Source organism: Daktulosphaira vitifoliae, unplaced genomic scaffold (genome assembly GCF_025091365.1).
Source record: "Daktulosphaira vitifoliae isolate Bord-2020 unplaced genomic scaffold, ASM2509136v1 Scaffold_5, whole genome shotgun sequence".
Taxonomy (NCBI): domain Eukaryota; kingdom Metazoa; phylum Arthropoda; class Insecta; order Hemiptera; family Phylloxeridae; genus Daktulosphaira; species Daktulosphaira vitifoliae.
Window position 1 is genome coordinate 1774749 of NW_026099576.1, and position 13451 is coordinate 1788199.

Sequence of the window (13451 nt, forward strand, 5' to 3'; positions counted from 1 at the left end):
AAAAAAAAAACATCTTAGTAAAATTAATACGTTCTCAGCTTCTCATAGAAGCTAAAAAAGAATATATACAGTTATTGTTAAAAACTCGGATATAGGAGAAAATTTTTAAAACTAAGAAAATACCTTTAAATTGATCATTTTGACTAGTTTCTTACTACCTGTAGAGATTTACCAATTTTTTGTTAAGTTTCATGAATTTCTAAGTTAATTAATAGTAAACAAGTGCGCTTACACTTTCAATGATTTTAGCTTCGATGTTTTTTTTTATTTATTTTTTTTTTGTGTGTGTTACCACTTTTTTCAGCTCTCTTCAACTGATTTCTTTCAATGATAGGTCAAAAGATCACAAATGGTATCTAGTCGATGACATTACCCTCAAAAATTGAAAAAATTTCCCTCGTTTCCCATTAATGGGGGAAACCTCCAAATAAATTACAAATTTAAAAATCGCTAATTTTCGAAATTTTTTTCTTAAAACTGTCATAACTTTTAAAAAAATGACCAAATCAAAATAATTTTTTTTTTTATAGATGCTTGATGTCTTTACCTATCTGATATATTTTTTTTTATAAATCTGACCCTTTACCTGCCCATAGGGGTAGATTTAAAATGACAACTTTTTCACAAAAAATTAACTTTTTCAACTTAACTTTTATAGTGTTCCAGAAAGTCTTACAATTTATATATATCTTAAATTAAAGATAATGTAATATACTTTATTATGTGAAAAAAAAAAATTTCTGACTTTACTTTGTCTTCACAGTGAAAATGGCTTCCAAATGCTATTTTTTGTGTGAAAATTGTCGATTTTAATTTTTATATTTTTAACTTTATAATGCTATAACTTATTGAAAAGTGTATGGATCAACAAAATTTTTTTATGAGAAATAATATTTTTTAATAATCCTTTTTTCATTCGACATACTTTATCTTAATCAAGATATTAATAAGGAACTAGCAGATCATGTAGCGTTTGGAATAATCCACCAATTTTTTTAATTTAAACACTATCTAAAGATTTGCATCGAAGCGCTTTTTTTTATAGTGATTTTAATCACTGTTAGATATTATTTTACTTGATCCAACTATGCCACGTCACCACTTTGCCGCTACCCACCTGTGCTGGGTTTTTTTAAATATACATTTAATTTATATAACATTAATATTTAATAAACTTATTTATTACAAATTTCTTAAAAAATAAGTTACAAAACTTAAGTGTTTAGTAACTAATTGTTAAGTTTTTTGACTGGCAGTGTATATACTCTACAGGTTAATCTATTTAAGTTAAAATGTTAATTTTTTTTAATAACTATTAAAAGTTGTTAACTTTTCTATAAATAAAAATTAATAGATTTAAAAGAACTATAATATACCGTAGTATTTTTTTTATCCTTTAAGGATTAAACTTTTTAATTTGATAGAAAAACAAATTTTTATCAAAACCTAGGCATATATTCATGTAAGATTGTAATTAATAAAATTATATGGCTTTATTATCATAGATATTTTTATAAGACTATATAACTTAATTTATATATACCCAGCAAGGTGTTCAGAATTATTTAGGAAAGGGAAAATAAATATTTAAGTGAAACTTCTTTATAGAGGGTCCGAAAAAAAACATTATCGAGCATCACGGTTGGCTGTAAAGTTTATTTTATGTTATAATTTAGTACTGCATTTTCGAAAATCAAAGTTATTTTAAAATTCAAAACTGCAGATTCAATGGGCAATAGTGCTGACGAAGCTTCTGGTACATATGTTACAAAAGAACCGAGTCAAAGTAACCGAAAAGTTGTTCAAGTTGAACAACTTAAACCTAATATTCTATCAGTTGAATGACTGAAAGAAGTTTCACTTCATCCGCACTGGTTTTTTCTTTACGTATGTTGCAATGATACGCAGATCTGGAAGAAATTTAAAAAATTTTTTACTTCCGTTAACATACCACACATGCTTCCAAAAAGTATTTACATAATATTGTACACAATATCATTTTTGTGCATATTATAAATTCTTTGTTTATAATTAAAATAAGATGAATTTTTTTTTAATTAATTTAAAAACACTGTATTGTGACTTTAATGTATTAAATACTTAAATTGCATGAGAGACAATATCTTACTCACGTTGAAATCAAAATTAAAATTCAGTGTAATCATTTAATTTACTGTTCAATAAAACATTTATAATTTATGCTTATTTAGTATTACAAAATATCAGGCTGTTATGTAAATTGTTTTTTTTAGACTCTGTCAGTTGTATTGTCATTGTTGTTGCATCTTATTTACCATCTTATGTTATATTTGTTGTCTATTGTACTTTTACTGAATTAATTTGGTAAAGTATTTTTAATTAAACAGTAGTTAAATATTATTTTTAACCCATTACTTTTAAGAACCAACAACAACAAAAATAAGGTGGGTGATTATAGTTATTTATTTGTTATTAAAATCAAATTAAATAATAGAAAAAAATTAATTAAATTCACATTTATATAATATATTAATTTAAATTCAAATACTTTTAGTTTTTTAGAATTAAGCATTTCAGTCTTTATTTCTTTTAGACGAGCTTCTCTGACAGCTATTTTTGTAACAGCTCTCCATGCATCTTTTGCTCTATATCTAAATCCCTCCACTTCTTCCAATTTAAAATTAAATGGTTGAAATATATCATTTTTTTCTGATGTGCCTTCTTTTATATATTTTTCTACATCTTTTAAAATAACTTGTTCTTTTATGTTCAAAAATGATATAGCTGAACCCTAATAAGAATATTAAAAAAATTATTAGTTACTTGATTTACCAAATAAGTAAGTCTAAAATTGCTACTAATTTGAAAAATAGGTCTTTTAGGGTAAGCATGTTGTAATCTGACCAGATTATGACCAATCAAAATACAAAAATAAAAAACCTGTATTTAAATTTTAAATGTTATTATATAATACTTAATTAACCGTATTATAAAAAAGTAAAATAATGTCACTATTTTTTATTTAAAAAACTTATAAATTTATATTTGTTACAACATGAAAAAATGTGAAGTCATTAAATGAATTATTAAAGTGTGATTCAGATCTTGATACACTTTTTAGATTGGTAATGTGTTGTGTGGCTGAGGAAAACACGATATTGTGTTACTTTACTATTGAAACGTAGTTACTTATTAAATATAACTCAAATTAGTGCTATATTTATGAAAGGATATTTGATACAATTGTACAGGATTTACTTGAAAGGAGGCCACCCTGGCAAATATTTAGTTCAAATACTATATATCATTATTCAAAATAAATAAAAATTTTTGATGATAGTATTGACAAGTTTTCTGAACCTAGAATATGTTTGTTAACACTTCAATATAGAATAAAAATTAAAACCCAACCCAACCTAGGCGAGGTGTCACACCTATCAGATATGATTACCGGACCATAGGTGGAATTTAATTTTAAGTTAATTAAAAGTATTATCTAAGTTAATATGTCGTTTTATGTATAAATGACTATAATACCTTGTGGTTTATTTAACACAATTATGACAATCAAAGTTGTATGTGGTTGGTATGTAAAACATACCGTAGCCCGTGTCTAGATTAAGGAATAGGGAGAAAATACACGAGAGTAATTAAGTTACTCAATAAAATAAAATAAATATTACAGTTGAAATTAATAAGGAAATTTAATTTTATTGTTAAAAAAAAGAAAATTAAGTTAAACATGGACAAAAATGCGAATGATCAAAAACCATGTCTACAAATAAAGGCAACAAAAATAAAATAAAATATTTAAACAAAAAAACAAATAGTATTACAAACATCATGGACGGTATTGGAACACATCCGTTAATGTTAATCGGAAATTAATGAAAAACACCAGGAGCGGTCTGGACACTAGAAGAAAAGGGAAACACGTGCTCTCCACACATAAATAAAATTAAGTTAATTTACGATAAAATATAGCTCATTACATAAATATAATATATAAAAGAAAATGATACCCGGTCTTCGAAGAGACCCATCCGATGGCTTGGATGCCTCGCCGAAGAGACCTGGCCGTTCGCCGTTGGCGGCTCTACTCCATCATTAAATAAAAATGTCAATAAAACAATAAACGTGTGCACCCTAGCACAGTCAATTACAGAAGAAGGAATGGAAAAAGAGTCAACACCGATCTAACGGCAATTTCAAATCGATAATGGCCAGTCTTTTTGGAAGAGATAAATACTGATAAACAATTCGATTTTAATTATATTTCTCTTTTATCGCCTTATCTAGCGATCAGTGGCAAAATAATGAGTGATTGACACCGCTGTCAGGAAAAGGTTCTTTCGCGCGATAAAATAAATAAGTAGACATAACAAAAAAATCATAAACGGTCCATCTTCGAATTTGTGACGTTACACTATTATCAACGATAAACACATACTAACACATCCTGACCAAAAAAAAACACCTTATATCCTCAATAAAAGTTATATACATATATACCTTATATACTTCAATGTTGGTTGTCATTTATTTTTATAAAAGTACAAATACTAACAAAATTACTTCAAGTATTTATAATAAAGTTTTTTAATAAAAATTTTATTACCTTGTTTTTACCTCTAGCTGTACGTCCTACTCTGTGTATATAAGAATAAATATCTAATGGAAAATCAAAATTAATTATCACAGATACAGACTGAAAATCAATTCCTCTGGCAACTCCAAATTCTTTATCATGTTTACGTTTGCTAAAAAAAAAAAATTAATAAGTTTTTTCTTTTGGAATAAAAAAATTAAATGTATAATACAAAGCTGCTACTTTATTAGGAGCCTTTTTCTGAAATATCATTTTTTAATTCAGTACAGCTCAGTAATAATTATTTAAGTAAAAATTTGTAAGTTAATGTTATACATGATAAAAATAAACTATACATCTGTACTAGAGAAATAATTTAGTTATACAACAGCTAAATCATTTTATATTATGGCCGTTTTATGATTCAGATTGTTTTAACAATAATACCAAATTATTTTTTTGAATAATGTATGACATAAACTAATTTTTACACATTTTTTACTAGGACAGTTTTTAAGAAAATAACTTAATACAATTAATACTATCGTAGCTTCAAATTAAAGGTAAAATTTTATTCAATGGGTATTTAAAATTTCATTTAGAATGGTTCAAAATATTATATTACACTCAATACAACAAAACTAACTTAGGGGAGAATAGGGAATTGCAGCCATTTTAACAAGAACTTATATTTTTGGCAAACTATTAATCACATTACTAAAAAATGAAATATTAACATGTAAGGTGATACAATATACTAATGTTTCACATTTTTTAAATTAATGTAAATATGCAATTTTTAAGTTAAATATTAATACCTTCTCAGCTTCGCATCAAAGCTAAAAAAATGTGGATTGCTATGATTCCATCCATATAAAGTGAATAATAATCAATCAAACTTTAAAATGTTTTAAAATTTCATGGCTAATTTTTTTGTTAAATAATGTTATAAAATTTACAACATAGATGTGGGATTAAACAGATAAAATTTTTAACTTTTCAAAAGAATGTTTATTTTATATGAAAAAAATACATAACTCGTATCACACTAATTAATATTATACAAACATCTCTTTTTAAAACAACTGTTAAATAAGCTATAAAATTGATATCACACATAAATTTATATTGCAATCTTAAAAACTACTTTTGAATATTATAATTATATTAACCCAACCTTACTTCATAACACAATTTTTATAATATTGTTAATACCAAAGATATTATTAAAGTTGAATTATTATTATATTATTATGATTAAGAACCACATGTCAACTGTACTTTTATATTTTACTATTGAAAGTTTTTAAATTTTACTGATTTTATAATTAAATGTTTATTATATTTTAGCTTCGATGCGAAGTATTAATTTTACCATGTGTTTTTTAGCTTCGATGCGAAGCTGAGAAGGTATTGGTTTCACTATGATGTGGTTTTTTTTTTTTTTTTTTGTGTCTGTTACTAATATCTTGATTAAGATAAAGTATGTCGAATGAAAAAAGGATTATTAAAAAATATTATTTCTCATAAAAAAATTTTGTTGATCCATACACTTTTCAATAAGTTATAGCATTATAAAGTTAAAAATATAAAAATTAAAATCGACAATTTTCACACAAAAAATAGCATTTGGAAGCCATTTTCACTGTGAAGACAAAGTAAAGTCAGAAATTTTTTTTTTTCACATAATAAAGTATATTACATTATCTTTAATTTAAGATATATATAAATTGTAAGACTTTCTGGAACACTATAAAAGTTAAGTTGAAAAAGTTAATTTTTTGTGAAAAAGTTGTCATTTTAAATCTACCCCTATGGGCAGGTAAAGGGTCAGATTTATAAAAAAAAATATATCAGATAGGTAAAGACATCAAGCATCTATAAAAAAAAAAATTATTTTGATTTGGTCATTTTTTTAAAAGTTATGACAGTTTTAAGAAAAAAATTTCGAAAATTAGCGATTTTTAAATTTGTAATTTATTTGGAGGTTTCCCCCATTAATGGGAAACGAGGGAAATTTTTTCAATTTTTGAGGGTAATGTCATCGACTAGATACCATTTGTGATCTTTTGACCTATCATTGAAAGAAATCAGTTGAAGAGAGCTGAAAAAAGTGGTAACACACACAAAAAAAAAATAAATAAAAAAAAACATCGAAGCTAAAATCATTGAAAGTGTAAGCGCACTTGTTTACTATTAATTAACTTAGAAATTCATGAAACTTAACAAAAAATTGGTAAATCTCTACAGGTAGTAAGAAACTAGTCAAAATGATCAATTTAAAGGTATTTTCTTAGTTTTAAAAATTTTCTCCTATATCCGAGTTTTTAACAATAACTGTATATATTCTTTTTTAGCTTCGATGAGAAGCTGAGAACGTATTAATTTTACTAAGATGTTTTTTTTTTATTGTTTTTTTTTTTTTGTGTGTGTCTGTTACCACTTTTTCTCAGCTCTCACCGAACCAATTTCTTTCAATGATACGTCAAAAGATCTGGACTTTTCTTCACGGCGAAAATGGCTACCGAATGCTATTTTCGTGTGAAAATTCTCGATTTTATTATTCATATTATATTTTACTTTATAATGCTATAACTTATTAAAAAGTTTATGGATCCACACAATTTTTTTATGAGAAATAATATTTTTTAATAAACCCTTTTTCATTCGACATACTTTATCTTAATCGAGATATTAAGGAACCAGCAGATCAAGTAGCTTTTGGAATAAAACACTAATTTTTTTAATTTAAACACTATCTAAAGATTTGCACCGTAGCTTTTTTATGATAGTGATTTTAATCATTGTTAGATATTATTATACTTGATCCAACTATGCCACGTCACTACTTTGCCGAGACCCCCTTGTGCTGGGTTTTTTTTAATGATAGACCTAAAAGATAATTGCTTAATTTACATAAATTTCAAGCGAAATAATTTTGGACTCTTTTTAGGGGGCGTTCAAAACTTTAAACATTGTATAAAAAAAAATACCCAGCACAGAGAGGTCGCGGCATAGTGAGGACGTGGCATACATGGGTCCAGTATAGATGATATCTGACAGTGATTAAATTCATTATCATAAAAAACGCTTCGATGCAAATCTGTAGATAGTGTTTAATTAAAAAAAAGTAGCTCAATTTGCAAGTTTGAAATTGACATTATTAAATAGATAAAAATGAAATTGTTAAGATTAATATGCTCTCAGCAAATTTTATAATTATTATTTACAGTATATTTATCAGAAAAGTTAGATTTTTTTACATTTTTATCGTAATAGATCACTTAAATAAAAATCATAGTGATCAGTTCTAATTAACTTTTGGCGTATAAAAAGATTCTACAAAGGAAATATTCAGAATTTAATTAATTTTAATGATTATATATCTAAAAAAACCAATAAAAAAAAAGTTATTCAATTTAGCCTATTATAAAAATAATAATTATAAAAAAATAGGGCAGTGTATTGCCCTTATAAGATATTTTAAAATAAAATAAAACCCAGCACAGTGGGGTCATGGCATAGTTGGGTCCAGTATAGATGATATCTGACAGTGATTAAAATCACTATCATAAAAAACGCTTCGATGCAAATCTGAAGATAGTGTTTAATTTAAAAAAAAAAAATTTGTTAAAACAGCATATTTTTGAATACGGTAGCCATTTGCGCATAGAAGATAGGTCATAGGGACAAATTTATTTTTTCATTTTATAGTACATGACATAAATTTTAATTTGATATATGTTTAAAGGACGCAGTATTTCCGGAACACTTTCAAAAATTAAGTTGAAAAAGTTAGTTTTTGTAAAAAAGTTGCTATTTTAAATCTTTCCCAATGAGCAGGTTAAGTGTTAAATTTTCAAAAAAATGATATCAAATGAAAGGGAAATATCTAAGGTTTTAGTATAAAAAAAAATTATGTTGATTTGTTTATTTTTGAAAAAGTTATGGAAGTTTTAAGAAAAGTTAAAAAAATAACAAAATTTACCGATTTTTAATTTTTAAGGGTAATGTCTTCAACTAGATACGATTTGTGATTATTTGACTTATTGTTGAAAAAAATCGGTCCAGTGAGAGCTGAGAAAAAGTGGCCACAGATTTAAAAAAAAAACACATGGTAAAATTAATACTTTCTCAGCTTCGCATCGAAGCTAATAGAACTTTTTTAACTGAACTTTTAAAAATGTTCTGGAAATACTGCGTCCTTTAAACATATATCAAAGGTTATGTTATATACTATAAAATGTACTTTTAATTAAATGGCTAGCATTAAAAGAATGATATACATAAGAAATTTTAATGCTGAATGGGAATCTAACGATTTGTGATCTTTTGACGTATTGTTGAAAGAAATCGGTCCAGTGAGAGCTGAGAAAAAGTGGCAATTTTTTTTATTATTATTATAATTATTTAATTATTTTTATAAATAATTAAGTAGGACAATCCAGCTAAATTGAACACAACTATGCATGATAAATACTGTCTGGGATGACTTCTATTGCCGATGAAGACATTATTCATTAATAAAAATTGTTATCCTTTTTTCTATTGACAGCCTAATTTTCTATGATAGAAAATGATATATTAAGAAACCGGTTTCATAGTTTATCTAAGTAATTAGAAAAAACCCAGCACAAGGGGGTCTCGGCAAAGTAGTGACGTGGCATAGTTGGATCAAGTATAATAATATCTAACAATGATTAAAATCACTATCATAAAAAAGCTACGGTGCAAATCTTTAGATAGTGTTTAAATTAAAAAAATTAGTGTTTTATTCCAAAAGCTACTTGATCTGCTGGTTCCTTAATATCTCGATTAAGATAAAGTATGTCGAATGAAAAAGGGTTTATTAAAAAATATTATTTCTCATAAAAAAATTGTGTTGATTCATACACTTTTCAATAAGTTATAGCATTATAAAGTTAAAAATATAAAAATTAAAATCGACAATTTTCACACAAAAATAGCATTTGGAAGCCATTTTCACTGTGAAGACAAAGTAAAGTCCGAATATTTTTTTTTCACATAATAAAGTATATTACATTAGCTTTTATTTAAGATATATATAAAAGTGTCAGTATATCAGGAACAATTTCAAAAGTTAAGTTGAAAAAGTTGTAGTAAAATTAATATCTTCTCAGCTTCACTTCGAATCTAAAAATTGCTATTAATATAAAAAATAATCGAAAATCTTTAAAATTTGTTATAAATACTGTGCTTTCTGTTTAATTACTAACGAGTAATTATCTCAAAAACTAAATGTAATGGTAAAAACCTAAAGTTAGATTCAGAATAACCATCGAAATTCCATATCATTTTCTTCAGGCACTTCCATTTAATCTTCTTCAGATTCCTGTACTACCTGATGAATAACTAGTATTGGAACAGTGTTTGAATGAGGAATAGTTTTTATAGCTTAAGAAATATTGGGATACTTCCACGTATGGTGATTATTTTGGTTGTTGCCTACTACTAGGTCATAAAAAAATAACAGTCGTTATGATGATTTTTTTGTTTATACAAAATTATTAGTACTCCAAACCTCAACATTTTTTGTGTTTCTTTTTCCCATTACAGCAAATGTTCAATGCATATTTTACAAACACTATGAGGTACCCATACTTTAATTTAGTTGAGAATTTCAATACCATAGTAAAAAAATACAAGCAAACAACAGTGTCAGTAATCAATTTTTACTGATCTTTCAAAATATTTTCATCACAATGTAACAAAACATATCAGGTTCATTCGCACAATGTTTTAACTTATTTTCCATAATAAAATAATAAGAGAAATGTCATAAGAGTTATTGCAAAGTTGACTGTTTTCAATTAATATTGGAAGAAACGAATAAAATGAGAATAGTAGGTAAACCAGAACTGTCAGCTGACATTAATTAGTGGCGACATAGTTCATACACCTTACCAACTACAAATACAAACAGAGCAGCACTAATAAAAAATATTTTTTTTGTAAGCCTGTGTTATAAATTACTTCCTAATAAACTAAAAATATGATATTTTCAATTTTAGAACTGCTTATTTTCATCACAAAATATTTCCTTATTTTTTACAATGTAAATGTAATAAACTAATTTTAAAAATTGTAAAATATATTTATATTAAATAAACAGATTTAAATTACCTGGTTTTGTTTGATTGTATTTTGTGTTCTTCATCCAACGAATTTTCATCAGATGCAATTATTACATCATATACATCATCATTAAACTGACATATAGTATGACATCGACAACTAGCAGGTAATTCTGAGTTTAAAACACAACTCTGGACACCAAATTGTTCTAAAAATAGTTTTAACCTAAAAAAATGTTTCATTGGCTATATTGAAATACATTTTTTTTAAATGTCTAATTAGTAACAAAAAATGCAACACATAATACATAAAATATAAAAATAAAAAATTACTTGTAACATTTATCAACAGTGTTTACAAAAACTATTGTTTTTCCTTTAATAAGCCTCAATTTGAAACAACAGTATAAAATTACAGCTTTATCTTCCTCTTCAGCATTTAATGTAAAATGAGACAATTGTGATAATGGAGCTAAATCAGGTTCTTGAAGTTTCAAAGTTACAGGATTATGTAAAAGTAGTTTTTTTAATTTAAGAACATCTTCAGAAAGTGTAGCACTAGCTAATACAGCTTGGTAACTTTTTGGTAAAAATCTATAGCATAAATAATTTCTTATAAAAAACCTAGTACAGTTAGTAAATCTGATGGTGATTTAAATCACCATCAGATAATTATGAAATAATACAATTTAATTATTTAAATTATAAACTACTTTATTTTATGTATAATTTATATCATTATTACATTCATTAAGCTGATTTTTAGTAATTAAATAATTAAATTTACCAGTAAAACTAACAAGACACTTGTCAATTTATTTAATAAAATATTGAAGTTTAATAATTCAATATTTTTTAAATTATTGAATCTTATTTAGGGGCGTTATGTGGCAGAATACAATGGATCAGTTAGTCAATTTTTGTCTGTTTTTTAGGAATTATGTTTGAGAGCACATTAATAAGAATTATGTGGATGCCAATTCTCTACAACATTTAACTATACCCCTGAGTAGATTGCTATCTCCAATTCAATTATAAAGTTCAGTTAAATTGTTGATCAAATAGTAACAAATTATTTATTTTGATTATGATTTTAAATATTAACTTGTTTATAATTAAGAAGCTTATTAGATTTTAGCCTGAGTAATTTTTAATATTAAGGAGTTTATTGGCAGCAAGATGAAGAAAACTGTTTAAAATGTTATTTGTTATAGAAATGTATATTATATAAATATAATGTAATAATTTTACTGTCATTATTGAACTTAACCTCTTTGTGTATGTGTTTTTATTGTTTTTGCCAGGTAGGTGTTAAGCAAAATTGCTTCTACCTAATTGATAAATAATAGATTTTGTGTGTGTGTGTTTATTTTCATTTGTATTTGCCAGTTAGGTATACAATGTGAATGAGTAATTGCTCTGGAAATCCACACAGCACTGGAGTCTATGTTTTTATTATTCATAGCTGTTCTGGAATTCAGTTACTGGAATAGCTTTCAGTTGGTCAGTCACAAACATTTAAATATTTTCTAGTTTTCCAAAATTTCGTTCTTTTAGGTGAATTTTTATTCTTGTATAGAGAAAAAATTCAGAAGGGCTCAAGTCGGGTGAATAGGAGAGTTGAGTAGCCATGAGATTATTTTTGGTTGCCAAAAATTGGATAACTGAAATGGCTAAGATAAAGGGGCATTGTCATGATCTAAAACACGCAAGTGTTTTTAATGTTTAGACTCACACCAATGACCCCTTCTCGAAGACCTTCAGAAACTTCTTTATAAAAGTGTTGATTGACTGTTTGGCCTTAAGTTACAAAAATTTTCAATCATAGAAGCAAATCAACATGATTTTGATTTTTGACTTGCTCTTTTTTCATTTTTTTTATCTTGATGAAGCTGATGTATACCATTCTTAGCTCTAGCGCTTTGTTTCTGGGTCATACTAAAGAATCCATGATTTGTCACCAGTAATGACACATTTTAAGAAAGAATGGTAATTTTCAATCTGCTCCAAAAAATCAAGACACCAGTCCTTCCTGTTGTTTTTTTTTTTGGTCTTTTGACTAAATTTTCAAAATCATTTTTGGGCAAATTTTTCTTATTTCTAAATCAATGGTTAAAATTTAATGAAAAGTGGTATTGGTTAATTCCAACTGTTCTCCAATCATTATAACTGTCAACCAACAATAGGATCAGACAAGATTCCAAATAATGATGATATTTTTATAGTTTTCTGCAGTTTTCTACTGCGCGGTTCATCTTTAATCAACTTTCTGCCTTCTAAAAATGCCTTAAACTACCTGAAAAACCTGGTTTTAGGTGGCATAAAATGAAAAGTGTGCCTGAAAGTATTAGCACTGATAGATAAGAAAATTATTAACTCACCTTATAATAGATCTCAAAATATATGAAAAAAATATAATTTAACTATTTATAACTTTAGGGCAAAATAAATACATATGTAATTTTTAAAGTAGTTAAAAAAACCCAGCACAGGGGGGTCGCGGCACAGTGGTGACGTGGCATAGTTGGATCAAGTATAATGATATCTGATAGTGATTAAAATCACTATCAAAAATAAACGCTTCGATGCAAATCTTTAGATAGTGTTTAATTTTAAAAAAATTGGTGTTTTATTCCAAAAGCTACTTGATCTGCTGGTTCCTTATTAATATCTCGATTAAGATAAAGTATGTCGAATGAAAAAGGGTTTATTAAAAAATATTATTTCTCATAAAAAAATTGTGTGGATCCATAAACTTTTCAATAAGTTATAGCATTATAAAGTTAAAT

The 13451-nt window shown here is 26.0% G+C and overlaps 1 protein-coding gene across 1 annotated transcript in view; it reads right to left on the bottom strand.

The window, feature by feature from the left end:
* The window catches only part of LOC126908337 (probable ATP-dependent RNA helicase DDX56), a 26277-nt gene that overhangs the window by 1879 nt on the left and 10947 nt on the right, over positions 1-13451 (bottom strand). Inside the window, exons 5-8 of the mRNA XM_050690317.1 lie at positions 10996-11256; positions 10712-10888; positions 4598-4739; positions 2528-2770 (exon numbers count right to left, since the gene is read on the bottom strand). Coding sequence (XP_050546274.1) covers positions 2528-2770; positions 4598-4739; positions 10712-10888; positions 10996-11256 — 823 coding nt within the window. The remainder of the gene's footprint in view (positions 1-2527; positions 2771-4597; positions 4740-10711; positions 10889-10995; positions 11257-13451) is intronic.